This window comes from Paramisgurnus dabryanus, chromosome 24 (assembly GCF_030506205.2).
Source record: "Paramisgurnus dabryanus chromosome 24, PD_genome_1.1, whole genome shotgun sequence".
Lineage (NCBI taxonomy): Eukaryota > Metazoa > Chordata > Actinopteri > Cypriniformes > Cobitidae > Paramisgurnus > Paramisgurnus dabryanus.
Genome location: NC_133360.1, coordinates 731,298 through 746,811, shown reverse-complemented (window position 1 = coordinate 746,811; position 15,514 = coordinate 731,298). Strand labels below are relative to the sequence as shown.

The 15,514-nt window shown below is 39.7% G+C and overlaps 1 protein-coding gene and 1 long non-coding RNA gene across 4 annotated transcripts in view; one reads left to right on the top strand and one right to left on the bottom strand.

The window, feature by feature from the left end:
- The window catches only part of LOC135721090 (uncharacterized), a 25,152-nt gene extending 19,796 nt beyond the window's left edge, over positions 1-5,356 (top strand). The window contains exon 3 of the long non-coding RNA XR_012335912.1: positions 5,220-5,356. This is a non-coding gene — a long non-coding RNA (uncharacterized lncRNA). The remainder of the gene's footprint in view (positions 1-5,219) is intronic.
- On the bottom strand, positions 4,954-15,514 carry LOC135721068 (myosin heavy chain, fast skeletal muscle-like). 3 transcript variants are annotated; one of them, XM_065243193.2, is made up of 41 exons: positions 15,413-15,514; positions 15,024-15,071; positions 14,504-14,713; positions 14,258-14,401; positions 14,033-14,189; positions 13,797-13,824; positions 13,550-13,661; positions 13,375-13,467; positions 13,221-13,284; positions 13,033-13,131; positions 12,834-12,937; positions 12,586-12,724; positions 12,372-12,490; positions 12,127-12,276; positions 11,868-12,038; positions 11,491-11,794; positions 11,322-11,395; positions 11,149-11,236; positions 10,958-11,075; positions 10,743-10,866; positions 10,487-10,623; positions 10,141-10,396; positions 9,808-10,050; positions 9,548-9,724; positions 9,308-9,453; positions 9,144-9,234; positions 8,666-9,055; positions 8,460-8,586; positions 8,269-8,387; positions 7,989-8,185; positions 7,720-7,903; positions 7,476-7,641; positions 7,271-7,395; positions 6,873-7,181; positions 6,590-6,793; positions 6,374-6,499; positions 6,068-6,238; positions 5,673-5,777; positions 5,495-5,590; positions 5,241-5,395; positions 4,954-5,057 (listed from the first exon to the last, which is right to left on the bottom strand). In XM_065243193.2, exons 3-41 carry the CDS (start codon positions 14,702-14,704, stop codon positions 5,045-5,047), a joined length of 5,826 nt encoding a protein of 1,941 aa, XP_065099265.1. In that variant the 5' UTR covers positions 14,705-14,713; positions 15,024-15,071; positions 15,413-15,514; the 3' UTR covers positions 4,954-5,044. The 3 variants fall into 3 exon arrangements, with proteins under 3 accessions (XP_065099265.1, XP_065099267.1, XP_065099266.1); XM_065243195.2 differs by having other exon boundaries at positions 5,264-5,395; XM_065243194.2 differs by lacking the exon at positions 15,413-15,514 and having other exon boundaries at positions 14,504-14,708; positions 15,024-15,052.

Genomic DNA, 15,514 nt, shown 5'->3' with positions numbered 1-15,514 from the left:
TTAAAATCCATAATCATTTAAAAGTCTACACATATATGGAATAGGTGATCTCCTTAATTGTTCCGTTCGGCATCTGGGGGTTGTCAGTTTAGAAGAGTTCCTCATCTGGCGTCCAGTCAGCTGCTCCCTGAGTGGTGGTAGCCAATCTCTAAAGCTAGACTTATATAGCTTCCTAGCAAAATCAAGGCACAATTGGTCTCGTCTCTCTGCTAGTGTACACAGTCCAAGAAAGGAGAGGGCATCAGAATATCCTTCGTACCTTCGTCCCAGTATGATTTTACAAACTCGTTTCTGCACTCTTTCCAACCTTTTAATTTGATAAGTGGTCAAGGAATTATGCCAAACTGGGACTGCATACTCTAACACTGGACGTACGTACCCAGTATAGATGGTAACCAGTTCTTCATCATGAACTCCAAATTTCTTTAGCCGGCGAAAAGCAAAAAGCTTTCTATTAGCTGAGGACAACATGTGGTCCACTTGACCGTCCCATTTTAAGTCATTCTGAATGGTTACTCCTAAGATCTTAACAGAGTCACAGATGTTTAGAATATTCTGATCTATAGAAAGTGGTGGCCAAGTTGGCAAATGTTTCATACGGGAGACATGTAAGACATTACATTTTTTTGAGTTGAGTTTCATCTTATGGTCCTCAACCCAGATGCCAAGGTCATTTAATGTATGCTGGAGAGTACAAGGCTGATGAACTGTCCACCTTTGGGCCATAGTCATGTCATCCACATATTTCCAGTGGTTAATTTGATCTTGAAGAGCATTGTTAATCAGTGCTAAGAAGATTATGGGTCCCAATATGGTTCCCTGGGCAACTCCACATGAAGGATACTCCAAATCAGATAAATATCCATGGTAACGCACTCTTTGACGGCGATTAGACATAAAATTACTGATCCATGGAATTAGACTAGGTCTCGCTCCAAGATCCAGGAGGCACTTTATTGCTACTGTATGGTCGACAGCATCAAAAGCTTTGGCAAAATCTGTTGTAACTAATGTGCACACTGAATCTGGTTCATCACAAGCTTTATACACAAAGTCCATCAGGCTAACTAAATTATGTGTTGTGGAATGGTTATGTCGACTACCAAACTGCATAGGATCTAAGTTTGGTGTGATGTCATTCACGATCCATTGCTCAATAAATTTTTCACAAATTTTTGACAGTTGAGATGTTAATGAGATTGGTCTTAGTTCCTCAATATTCGGAGGAGAAGATTTTGGTATGGGAACAACAATGGCCTCTTTCCATTGTGTGGGAACCACACCTTCTACAAGGGAGCTGTTAATAATGTCACAAATAGGGTTGCTGATTTCGCATGCAAACTCCTTTAATATTCTTGGGGGAATCATGTCAGGGCCAGGGGATTTGTGACAATTAAGGGAAGATAATTTTCTGTACACTTCCCATTCTGGAATGGTAGGCAAGGGTGGAGATGGAAGATAAGAAGGTAGGTCTGCATACTTAAGAGGCGGGAGAGATTGAGACACCTTGACCAACTTTGTGTTAATCACATTAGCAGTTGTTACAAAATCTTGGGGGTTAATTCCCGGGACTTGAATTCGATCCACCTTTTTCACAGATCCGCACATTGATTTGATTTCCCTGTGCCAAGCCCTCGGACTCCCTTTGATTGTACCTTCTACCCTTGATTTATAGTAGTATTTTTTTGCAGCATTTATTTCCTTTTGGACTTTGTTCCTGTAGAATTTTGATAAAGCGCTTGATTTCCCAGTCTTGAAAGCTTTTTGTCTCAGGCAGATTAAATGCTTAATTTTTGGAGTAATCCATGGTTTATCCGAGGGATACATTTTTACTGTCTTCGTAGGAAAATGACGGTCAATTTCAGGCATGATGGTACTATAAAAAGCATTAGCCTTTTCATTGGTACCTGTAGCTTCATTTACCTGCTGCCATGATTGAGTAGTAATCCATCTACCAAACTCATTCAAGCTAGAACCATGCATAGGTCGTATTACCTGCTTAATGCACTGAGGTGGTCTTACATGTACCTTAGGACTCCACAAGACACAATTATGATCTGATGAGCTGACAGGGGGGAGGATTTCCGGTTTCTTGTACACTGATTTCATATTAGTGATAATCATATCAAGTATTGCATCACCTCTAGTGTTATTCTGGACAACCTGGCAAAATGTATTATCCAAACAGATGTCCTGGAATCTGAGATGATTAAAATCTCCAAGTATAATGAGACCAATATCAGGGTACTTTGTACAAAGCAGATGATGTTATTAAATGATCAATGAGTTCTTCTTGATATGATGATTGAGGTGGTGAATACACTACACACACAGCAATAGCGGATATGTGTCGTGGGAGCCTCGATGGTCTCACCTTTACCCACAGACATTCAAGGTGATCGGGAACACTAATACAGGTTAAAGGGTAAGATGGGACACTTTCTTTGATGTACAATGCAACTCCTCCACCTCGACGTGCGGTTCTACATTTAGAATATAAAGTGTATCCATCAATACCCAATAAATCCTCAGGCATGTGGGGGGTGAACCAGGTCTCAGAAATTGCAGCTATGTGAACGTCATTTTCCATCAAAATAGCTTGAAACTCATCAATCTTATTTACAAGAGATCTAGGGTTCGTCATTAAAAGAGTTGGAAGCATAGCATGATTAGTTGACTTTTTATGCTCTACTCTGACTTTTATCAAACTGGATTTGAGTGCATCTCTTTTTCTCAATCCAATCAAGCGTGATGTTTTGTTATCAAATCTTCTACCAACAATGGTCTTAATTTTGTGCAAAGTCTTCTTACCCCCTCTGCATCCTCTTTTCCTGACTGGTGTCTGTGCAAGTCCTTCGTTATATAAGAGCTTTCTTAGTTGAGGGCTTGGTGGGGGAGCTGATTGCTTAAGGCCTTTCAGGAAATCCATGGAATACTTAAATATGGGTTTCTTTTCTTCCATTTTTTAAAAGGATGTTCCAAACTGTTCCAGTTAAGTACGTAGGAAAACTAAGTTTCAGAAGCTCAAACGGATGGTTATCCTAAAAAAAGATTCTTATCAGATTGCAGGGAGCACATCTTGCTACCCAAACACATGAGGCAGCCATCTTGGGCGCCAAAAAGCCAAAAAATTTAATATCTGAAAATACAGAACGATGAACTCGACGGAGCTACGATGCACGATCTGTTCAGCGTGACGTCACAAACCGGTTGAGGTAATAACATAGTTTAATATGGCAAAAGGGTAGACTATTCCTTTAAAAAACAGATTCGGGTCTCCTTCCCTGTGTAAAGCAGCGTTAGCAGTGTTGCTATGCTAAGCTTGCAGGCTTACCTGGAGAGGTCTTTGCTTTCAGTAGACAAACCGTATTTGCCTTTTCTGTATTAGACCCCATCAGATCCACTGCAGATAACATTTCATTGCATTGGCTGCCAACCTCTTCTCGCATGATGTTAAAAATGCTCAGGTGTGTGCTTGGCATCGAGCATCATTGTGATCATGGCTAGTTTAACTTCTGCAAGCTTGCTTAATTTTGAACTCTTCTTATAGGTGCATGTTTGTCTATCAGGGCTAGAATTTTTTTGTAATAACACCACGCCAGATTAACATCCACCATTTCACAAACATAAAACATACCTCTATTAAACAGGTCATGTAAAACCTGTTGGTTAGTTGGTTCACTAAAATCTTAATGATTTCTTTTAAAAATAAATTTGTGTTTAGGAAGTTTAAAATTTCTAACACAAGACAAGTTTAATGGATCACAGATGCCCTTTAACGAGTTTGACGATTTCGATAACCAGTCCCAGTTCAAGGCCTTGTTCACACGGACACGGGTATTTTATATCCGTGACTTTTTTTACGCGATTCGGCTGTTCATTCACACAGAAATGCAGTATCACGTCACTGAAACCAAACATTTTTTTGAAACCCCTGCCAGGTTAAGGAATTTCCGAAACGCCATTTGCAGTCGTCGTGTAGACAATTAAATTTGTATATTATATTTTAAATAATTATATTACTGTACACTAGCAGCAGCACTTCCAGTTTTACTAGTGAAAAGTATCCATGCCTCTTTTTCACGTGATGTTGCCATGGTTATCTTAATATTGGAGCTTAATTAATGATGGCTTTTCATAGTGGTTTGTGCACATGCTTGACTCAGAGTCAGTTTACTCAGAGTTGCCTAAACGAAATCTGACCTGAACCTGAAAACTCAAGAGTTTCACATCTCAGGGAAAACCAACTTCAAAGTTCAAGTTTAATGGAGTTGCTTGAACCTCCTTATTGAAATGGGCCCTGGGTGAAGACTTTAGAAATGTTTTGGTTTTTAAATGTTTTGTTGCTTTTTATTGATTGTAAGTATTTTAAAAGTCTGTTTCTGATAACGATTTTTAATGTGGAAAATAACGTTGTCTGTATTTTGCATTGTCACTCTTCTGAAATGACTGTTCTTTCAGGTCATTTAGCCCATTTAGATCGGGTTGAGTTTGGACCGAAAGGCTTTGGCTTGATGTGTTTTGTAATACCTTTGTTTGAAATGACTTTGTATAAAGAGAACATGACAAGCTTATTTTTAATGACTGCTTAAAGCTCATCTTTAAATAATCTCTTAATGTTTGTATTTGAGTTTTCAGTATTATTTAATGCAAAGACGTGTATTTATATTATTGTGTTTATGTAAAAATCTCTGTGTTGCCATGAATTTATTTATATGAATAGGAATGTTTTTTTTATAGATTGTATTTGGTAGTTCAGGTAGTGCAGATGTTTGTTATCGATGTGAAAGGGATTTTTTTCTCTTTCTGCAACTTTGTATCATTGTGTCTTTCACTTCTGTGTTTATAAGAGAATTGGTGAGATAAAGACATTCATATTTTTCACGTCAACCAGGTGTTTTGGGTTGTTTTTTGTTTCACTTTACAATTGTTTAAAGAACTGCAAGAACACAATTGTAAGAACACAACAACTTTTTATTAGTTACAAGTAGTTCATATTTTATGATTACTTTCTGTTGTGATTCAGGCTTCGGGTTTTACTCTGCTAAGTCTTTTCCCTAAAAAGAAAAACATTTTACTAAATTATTATATATACAGGGATCTTACACCATTTGTAAATGTATCCTATTGTGCATTTTACTAAATTAATAAAAAACTTTAAATTTAGAATTTTCAACATGTAATCCCACTGTAAGCATGCATGTATGCATTTATTTCAGGTAGCAGTTTGGTTACAGTACCAGCAGGTGGCGGCGGCGCTCACCTTCCCAATCTCACGGCTCTTGACTCTCAGCTTGTTGACCTGGGACTCTGCAATATCAGCGCGTTCCTGTGACTCCTCCATCTCGTGCTGCACCTTCCTGTATCTAGACAGGTGAGTGTTGGCCTGCTCCTCCTGTAAATTGAGATTTTTTTTGTTAATTTGGATCTTCTCATTTGATTTATGAACTTTTAAGATGATGTCACAATGTTCAAACACAAAACCACCACTTACAGCATCCTCAGCTTGACGCTTGTAGGACTTGACTTTCATCTGCAGCTTGTCCACCAAATCCTGCAGTCTCATCACATTCTTCTTATCTTCTTCAGTCTGTAGAGGTGAAAGAGGTTAAATCACTATCCAGCATGTAGATTAACTCATCTGTTGTTAATGCTGTACAGATGGTAAGTACCTGGTAGGTGAGTTCCTTCATTCTCCTCTCGTATTTGCGCACTCCTTTAAGAGCTTCAGCACTACGTCTCTGTTCAGACTCGACTTCAGACTCCAGCTCACGCACCTTCAGTAAAGAAGTATGATACAGTGAGTTTTGTTCCTTTATTTGACTACAAAAGTGACATGAGTGCTGATATATTTGCGTAACATCACTAAAACTTCTAAGTTTTTTTGTCACTTCAAGTGTCTGTATTCAGTGTTTAACTCTCTTTGGTTCATTTTATTTGTGCTGGTAACCATATTTGTTAGTAATATCCACTTCTCACTGTTATAGCATGGCTGTGAATAGTTGTTTTAACCAATATGATCCCTGCCATGGTCAGGACTTGTGAGCACATAAACATTAAAACCTACCCTGGCCTCCAGTTTCTGGAGTTGTTTCTTTCCTCCTTTCATGGCCAGACTTTCGGCCTCATCCAGACGGTGCTGCAGGTCTTTGACCGTAATCTCCATGTTCTTCTTCATCCTCTCCAGGTGAGAACTGGTGTCCTGCTCCTTCTTCAGCTCCTCAGCCATCATGGCAGCCTGGAATTGAGAGTCAAATGTCATTAACTAAGCTTTTGGTCAAAGACTCATGAAAGCTTCATTTTGGAATGATATGTTTGCACGTGCTCTTTAGAAGAATTTCTACATTAAAAATAGACTGTAGCAAATGCTCACATCAGTAATGGCCTTCTTGGCTTTCTCCTCTGCATTTCTGGCCTCCTGGACTGAATCATCCACCTCACCTTGAACCTGGACCAGATCAGTCTCAAGCTTCTTCTTGGTGTTAATAAGACTTGTATTCTGTGAGACATCAATAGCTTCAGTCAGAAACCTCACTGTTACCTTCAAACAGTTGTTCTCAAGTTTAGTTTTACTGTACAATCATTGTACCTGAGAGTGCAGGAGTGTCACACGCTCACTGGCATCCACAAGCTCCTGCTCAGCCACTTTGCGGCCTCTCTCAGCTTGCTCCAGTGCAACTCTTAGCTCCTCAATCTCAGCTTGCATCAGGTTATTCCTGCGCTCTACCATGGCAGCCTGCTCCTTCATCTCTTCCTGTCCTCTGATGGCTTCATCAAGGTGCAGTTGAGCATCCTGTGGCAGGTTTAGGGTGTAAATATTCATGCTTTGATTCTAATTCAGACAACTAAACATTTTACGGAAGGAAGATTACCTTGAGTTGGCTTTGGACATTCCTCAGCTGTTTCTGGGCCTCAGCAGCCTGGCGGTTTGCATGGCTCAGCTGAATCTCCATCTCATTGAGATCTCCCTCCATCTTCTTCTTGACTCTTAGGGCATCGTTTCTGCTCCTGACCTCAGAGTCCAAAGTGGTTTGCATGGAATCAATCACTCGTTGGCTGTTCCTCTTGATCTGCTCAATCTCTTCATCTTTCTCAGCAATCTTTCTGTCAATCTCGCTCTTGACTTGTGTCAGCTCCAGCTGGATACGAACAATCTTGGTTTCTTCATGTTCCAGAGTGCCCTGATTAACAGTAGTGAGATTTTATTAACATAATAGATGAGTGAGACGGGTGAGTAATAGATTCTTGCATGGTTTTAATGTTGATTTACCTCAGCTTCCTCCAGTGCGGTCTGGATCTCTGATTTCTCAATCTCCACTGTCTTCTTGGCCTTCTCTAATTCATGAATGCTCTTTCCAGTCTCTCCAAGCTGCTCAGTGAGTTCAGAAATCTCCTCTAAAGGTAAAAAGTACAGTTATAAACATTATATTTCAATGCTTCTTTATTGAGGGTGTGTTAATAAAAGTGCCATTTACGTTGCAAATTCTTGTTTTCTCTCTTCAGAGTCTCCAGGTGATCAAGAGCTTCTTCATAAGAGTTCTTCATCTTGAAGAGCTCAGTGCCGAGGGAACGAGCTTCTTTATGAGCACCTTCTAGCTCAGCCTGACCTTCCTCATACTTTTGCTTCCAATCTGCCAGGACCTGACAAAAATAGAAACGTAATCATTAAAGTTCATTATTTTCATGAAGTTAAGGTTTTAGATGTCATGTTTTCCATACTTTATCAAAGTTTCTTTGCTTCTTGTCCAAGTTGGCAGCCAAAGAGTTTGCTCTCTCCACATCAATCATGAGGTCCTCGACTTCACCCAACAATCTCTGCTTGGTCTTTTCCAGAGAAGCACACTTGGAGTTCACAGCTTCAACAGATTCTTCAGCATCCTGGAGACGCTGTGCCAGCTTTTTCCTGTGGAAAATTTTATGGAATTATGCCTTGGTCTATAAGATGTGAATTGCTCAATAATATACTTCAATGTTGTGTGTTTTTATACTTTGCATCCTCAAGCTCCTCAGTGCGCTGGATAGCATCAGTCTCATATTTGGCCCTCCACTGAGCCACCTCACTGTTGGCCTTAGACATGCCACGCTGAAGTTCACCTTTTGCCTCTTGCTCCTCTTCATACTGCTCTCTGAGCAGATCACAATCATGACGTGCAGACTGGACAGCATGGGCCAGGGCGTTCTTGGCCTAAAATCGAATATGTTTAGTTTTCAATAACATTCTGGGTCTTTCTTGAAATGCAAAACTCATTTCACTATGTTGTGATTTACCTTAAGTTCCTCCTCAACATGTCTCTTGAGTTCTTCAATCTGTTGAATGAAAGCCTGTTTTCCTCTGGTCAGCTGAGAAACAAGAGCTTCTTTCTCCTCCAGCTGGCGAGCCAGTTCACCTGTTCATCCGGTTTGTGTTAATAATTCTATTGAACAGTTTTATTTAGAACATTTTTTTGTTGTACACTTACCATTCTCAGTGGCAAGTCTTGCTCTTTGGGCACTCGCGTCATTGAGCTGGCGAACATTTTCATCATTCTTGGACTTGATTTCACTCAGTTGGTCTTCAAGGCTATGGCACATCTTTTCTAAGTTAGCCTAAGAAAATACAAAAAGTGTTTTTCAAGTTTTGTTCCTATGTACATTTTCATTTAATGATCCCTTTAGTTTTGATTACCTTTGATTTGGCCACGGCCTCCATGTTGCTTGATACGTCATCAATCTCCATCTTGTACTCGCTCTTTTCCTTCTCCAGCTTTTGCTTGACACGCTGGAGGTTGTCGATCTGTTCTCCGAGCTCGGCCACGCTGTCTGCCTGCTTCTTTCGGAGAGCGGCTGCTGTAGCCTCATGCTGCAAGGTGGACTCTTCCAGATCACGACGCAACTTCATGAATTCTGCTTCACGCTTCTTGTTCATCTCAATCTGGGCAGAAGTGGCACCACCAGCTTCCTCAAGCCTCTCGCTGATCTCTTCAAGTTCCCTGGAGAGATCAGCTCTCAGCTTCTCTACTTTAGCACGAGCAGCTCGTTCTGCCTCAATTTCCTCTTCCAGCTCCTCAATACGGGCCTGATTTTAAAATATCTACTTAGCTTTTCATACTGGTAGTGTGAATTCCCCAGTTATTTAATAAAGTTTAACATATGAAAGACATTACCTGAAGTTCTTTGATCTTCTTCTGAAGCTGTACCTCCAAGGACTGTTCATCTTCAATCTTGCTGAGCAGTTGACTTATCTCAAAGTCCTTCCTGTTTCAAGAAAATTAAGATTTTATAAAATGTTTTTTTGTTTACATTTGCAAATTTTCTATCTTCTACTCACTTTTTGATCTTTTCATCTGATTGTTGTTTGTCATTCTCCAGGTCCATTAGTGATTCCTGGGCCAGTTTCAGATCACCCTCAAGCTTTCTCTTGGCTCTCTCAAGGTCCATACGGAGTTTCCTCTCTTGCTCCAATGAACCCTCGAGCTGTTCTTACAAAAGCCAGTATATTATAATCTCCCACATTCAGGTCAGTTTTTTTTATTGATTTAAATTTTTATTTTCACGGCAAACATCTTACATCATCCACTTGCTGCTCAAGTTTCGTCTTTGCTTTAGTCAGAGAGTTGACTTTGTCTTCCTCTGCCTGAAGGTCATCAAGGGTTTGCTGGTGTGCCTCTTGGAGGGCTTTCTTCTCTTTGGTCAGCTTGGCAATGGTCTCATCCTGAGAGGTCATCTCCTCAGTCAGGTTTTTCACCTAAATTCAAAGCATTGTTCCGTGTTTTTCTTCTCAAGTATAAACACATCAGCGATTTTAGGAAGATGTGATAAAATTTGAACCTTATTTTCCGTTGCATGTTTCTCCTTTTCCACTTTGGCCAAGGTGAGCTCCAAGTCATCGATATCTTTCTTCAGTTCAGAGCATTCATCTTCTAGTTTCCTCTTCTTTGCAGTCAGTTCAGCATTGATCTCCTCCTCATCCTCCAGTCTCTCGGTTGCCTCTTTGAGTTTGGCCTCAAACTGGATCTTGCTTTTGATAAGAGTTTCACATCTTTCCTCAGCATCATTGAGACTATCAGATTCCTATTTATTGGTATGGGGACAAAGTTAATTTCTTGAACCTGTTAAAATCAATATCAATATCAATATGAGTATAAGCACTGCAGCACTCACAGATGCTACTTGCAGTTGAAGATCATTTTTCTCCTGCATGAGTGACACCATTTTCTCCTCAAGCTCCTTCTTTTTTGCTAGTGCCTTGGCCAGATCCTCCTTCATTTTCTCATAGTTTTCCTTCATGGCTGCCATTTCTTTCTCTGTCTCTGCAGTCTTCAGAAGAGGTTTGATCTTGAAGTAAAGCTTCATCCAGGGCCAATGTTTCACATTCACGAACGAGCGGATGTTGTATTGGATGGTAAAAATGGATTCTCTGTGTAAAATAATATATGTTAGCGTCACTCCTTGAAACTATTTTATTCAATTAAATTTATTAATAGACACTTTTGGATGTACATTGTACCTCCTTTCCATCATCTTGACAAACACCTTCCTCATGACATATCCACGACAAAGAGCCTGAGTCATGGTTACCAGCGTTGCTAGTTTATCATCTCTCATCTCTTCAAGGGTACCCAGCAGACCAGCTTTAAAGAACACCTGAAATCCCACCACAGAATTTATTTTAACTGGTAGTAAACCTGTTGTCTCTGTCTACCTAGAATGACTTTAAAAGATTTAAATAGATTTAAGATTTAAAATACATTTCTATCACATACCTTGGTGTGTCCAAACTTATACTGAGTGTGGTCGATGTCAATAGAAGTCAAGAGTTTCTCTGAAGCTTTCTTGTTGTCCATGAAATGTCCCTCAGGGATGACACTAGCATTCAATACTTTATATCTGAAATCAAGTGTTTTGAAACATTAATGATAGGTCTTGACTGTATTTGTAGTGAGATTATTGTTACACTATGATCGTTTAAACAGAATACCTCTGCTTGAAGTCACCATAGGGGATTCTGCTGGGGAAACCTTTTCTGCAGATTCTGATACCCTCCAGCACACCATTACACCTCAGCTGATGGATAACCAGGAAGTTCTCCATCAGACCTAAAACAGAGATGACAATAAGTTTCCAAAGTAACTAAAACAATCATTGCACCTTTGACTCAGGAGTCTTTACCTGGAGTCTTGGTCTCGTTGGGAATCAGGCAGCGCACAAAGTGAGGGTGAGTGCTCCTCAGGTTTGACATCAGCTTGCCCAAGTTCTCCTGTAGAATCAAAATTGATGTGTTGACTTGGACAGTAATCTTAACTTAAAATACAACATTTCACCTATTGCTGAGCCAAATGTACCCTAAACAGTGCAGACACTGTCTGGAATGAACCACCACCCTTCTTCTTGCCTGATTTCTTTCCAGCAGCTTCAGCTGTTTTGTGTATAGGGGATACAGGTTCATAAATATATAATATTATAATTTATCTTATAATTATTGTATTGTCATCACTTGTTCTGTTTTTTTACCTTCGCTTGCACTAACGGCATACAGGAGGGCCAGCAGTTTGACTGATGACTTCTGATAGAGTTGCACAACAGAATCGTTCAGTGGATCCTTGTTCTTGTCCAACCAGCCAGTAATGTTATAGTCAACAGTGCCGGCATAGTGCACCAGAGAGAAGTGAGCTTCTGCCTTGCCTTTGGCAGGTTTGGGCTTCTGAAAAGCTGCACATTTGCCAAGATGCTGATCGTGCAGCTTGTTTTTGAAGCTCATGTCTGTGGCTTTGGGGAACATGCACTCCTCTTCAAGGATGGAGAAGATGCCCATTGGCTGTTGGAGAAATACTCAAGCTTAAGCACAAGTACATAATATAAACATTGTTTTGTCAAGTGTTTATTTTTACCTTCTCAATAAGCTCAATGCAGGCAGCTAAGTCCATTCCAAAGTCAATGAACGCCCATTCAATGCCTTCTTTCTTGTACTCCTCTTGCTCCAGCACAAACATGTGATGATTAAAAAACTGTTGCAGTTTCTCGTTGGTGAAGTTGATGCAGAGCTGCTCCAAGCTGTTGTACTGACATTTCAACACAAGCAAATTCTCACTCTTATATCTTTACATTTATATTTTGATTCTTAGAAACGTATTAGTAATCGATGCTTACATCAAATATCTCAAATCCAGCAATGTCCAGCACACCAATGAAGAACTGTCTCGACTGCTTTGTGTCTAACATCTCATTGATACGGACGACCATCCACAAGAACATTTTCTCATAAACTGACTTGCACAAAGCGCTGACTGTGTTATGCACCTATGAAAGAGTGTACAGAGGTCATGAGTTTGAGATCTAAGAAGATTTTAGATTTTGTCTGTTCAGTAGACATTGATTGTGTTACTCATCATCACCTGTGGTACAGTTTGACCTTTGGTCACGTACTCATTTCCAACCTTCACTCTGGGGTAACACACAGCTTTCAGCAGGTCTGCAGAGTTCAGGCCCATGAGGTAGGAGATTTTATCAGCCTCTATAAACAAGCAAAGTTTTGGGGATAATGGTCAGTGAATGATTGCTTGTACAGTGATATGAGTATCATCTTTCTACAGATAGTTCATCTCTCACCCTCAGTGCCATCAGGTTCAGCCTGCTCCTCTCTCTGCTTCTGCTTGAACTTCATGCTGCCATGATGCATCACAGCACCTGTCAGCTTGTAGATGGATGCTTTCTCCTCACCAGTGAAGCCCAGAATGTCGATAGCAGTCTGTTTGTTGGAAACACTCGAGTAAGTTGTTTTACAAAAAATTGTCTCATGCACTATCATATTCTACTCATGCAAATATATAATAACAATGTTGTTCTCCACCACGTACATCTGTGGCAATGAACTCTTCCACATCATCGATACTCTTGACAGTGATTTCTCCCATGCTGATCATTGGATAGTCATAAGGATTGGTGGTGATCAGAAGTGCCTCTGTAAAAAATTAATGTGCACTATATTAACACTGGTCTTAGACATTGGATCTATGCATGAGTATGCATGAATTTGTGCATGAAATGTGTGTTCACCGAGCAGTTCTGGTTTGTGTCCAGTCATGAGCTGGTAGAAGATGTGGTAGCTCCTCTCAGCAGACAGCTGGAATGTTACTCTTGACTTTTCCAGCAGATCTTTACAAGAGAACATTGGCTTCAGATGAATAATGTTCATGCTTATTTAACAATAAATCATGTTTTGGTTTAAAAACGGTGCTACTTACAAGTTTCAATATCAGCTGACGCCAGTTTCCCAGTTGTCCCAAAGTGAATCCTGATGAATTTACCCTGAAACATTATTTAGGACACCTTTAATTGTCTGCCATCTTGGAAAGGTATAACACAAATGATAATCCATTTCATCAGACTTTAACTTACAAAACGAGACGAGTTGTCGTTCCTTATAGTCTTGGCATTACCATAAGCCTCCAGCAGGGGGTTTGCTGCGATGATTTGATCTTCCAGCGACCCCTGTGGCGTATTTGAGTAATGTCTTTACAATAGTTTTGTCACTAAACTTTGATTATTTTTACAGTATTGTGCGTTTGCTAACCTGAATTTTTCCCGGGACAGGTTCTGCCCTCTTCGGTCCAGCCACAGCGATTGTCGCAAAGTACTGGATTACACGTTTGGTGTTGACCGTCTTTCCTGCGCCGGATTCTCCGCTGAAGTGTGGAAACATAAATACTGTATAAGACATTTTACATTCACAATACAACAGTATGAAGTTTATACAAAGTACATTCGAAAATTTAGTTGTCATGAAAAATAAATAAATATTAGAAAAGATCTAAACTCACGTAATTAGGATAGACTGGTTATCACGATCTGAGAAAATGTGTTAAAAGTTATTTAGTAGCAGAGCATGTTATTACATTACGATGAGATTTTACACGTTTCAACATGTTATATTCAGAATTAATGTGCACTGAGGAATCGTACACAAACTAGAACGTTAAAATGGTTAGGTTTAGTTTTGTGTTCACTTGAAAACATTTTTAGTTATTATTTAAAAACTTTTTAAAGAGTGTCTGACCGGTGAGCATGTTCTGGTAGGCGTTGTCAGAGATGGAGAATATGTGTGGAGGGGCTTCAACTCTTTTCTTGCCCCTGTAAGCGGACACAACAACTGCATCGTACACCGGCAGCCATTTGTATGGATTGACGGTGGCGCAGAACAAACCAGAGTAGGTCTGAAACAGAGACGTATGTTCAACATCAACCTCATCACAGGTATTAAAAGTGATGTTGTTAGACTTACATAGATCATCCATGCTGCGTAACGCTCTTTGAGATTATACAGCACAGTGGCCTCATTGAGGTGGGTCATCATGGCCATGTCCTCAATTTTGTCAAACTTTGGTGGATTCATGGGAAAGATTTGATCTTCTTTGACGGTGACAGTCTGATAATAAACAACAGCATTTATCAGGGTGAGTTCAACATGACTCGAGTTATTAATAACAGTAAAGTATCTCAACATCACAGTTTATAGTTTTGAACGTACCTTCCCACTATGAGTTTTGACGGTAGCTTTGCCACCCTCTTTACTAACAAGAGTACCCTTCAGGAACATCTCATCTGGATCAGATACATAGAAGGCTGTTTTGGCATCAAACGGGGCATTCTGAGCCTCGATCCTCTCTCTCTCTGGTTTGCGGAGGTAAATGGCCGCCGGGCCAAAACACTCCATCTCAGCATCTCCCATGATTCTGCTCTTTAAATTTCAGCGAAACTTACATTCAGCATTTTTATGTGTTTCACAACCAGAAACACAAATTTATTCATGATTGTTTCCATATTGTAAAATTGAAGTCACACAACATTTTTAACACAACTTAAATGTGAGACTAGTCAAGGATCTTCTAGGTAGTGATGTTTAGCTTACAATATACACATTTGTAATGTATGAAAGCTCAAATGCTAATATAATGGATTTGTAGCGTAGGGATGTTTAGTGCCAGGGTTTCTACTGAGTCTGAACTCTACATGCATGTTTATCATACAAACAGAAACTTTTGTTTTACCTTTTTCACAGCCTCAGTTCAGAGAAATGATGTTCAGGGTCTTGTTCACTAAACATATAGAAAATAGCTGTGAAATATCTGTTAGGATTATACTTTAGTGTATAGTAAAGCTTAGTTGAGTGTAGTGTGGTATAGAATATTAGCATAGTACATTACAGCATAATGCAGTGCAGTATAGTATAGTGTATAGTACAATGTAGTATAGTGTATAGTATACTAAAGTATAGTATAAAATAAGTATAGTATAGCATTGCATAGTATATTATAACATAATACATTGCAGTATAGTATAGTGTATAGTTTAGTATAGGATAGTTTATTATTGCATGGTATGCAATGGTAGAATCAATGTAACCTATAGCAGATACAGATGTAGTAAATGATCTTACCGTGAATGGGTCTCTGTGAGGTCTTGTTGAAGTGGGGAAAACTTCTTTCTTTTATAGAGATGCTCCTGTGCACTCAGCAGAATCCATCGGCTCTATTTGGTC

What these genes read in the sequence shown, in the direction of transcription:
- LOC135721068 (XM_065243193.2), bottom strand. Translation starts at nt 14,704, where the DNA reads ATGGGAGATGCTGAGATGGAGTGTTTTGGCCCGGCGGCCATTTACCTC. An exon ending in CTGTCCCGGGAAAAATTCAG is followed by an intron (nt 13,468 to 13,549) that starts GTTAGCAAACGC and finishes AATACGCCACAG; the next exon opens with GGGTCGCTGGAAGATCAAAT. An exon ending in ATGTCCAAAGCCAACTCAAG is followed by an intron (nt 6,794 to 6,872) that starts GTAATCTTCCTT and finishes AACCTGCCACAG; the next exon opens with GATGCTCAACTGCACCTTGA.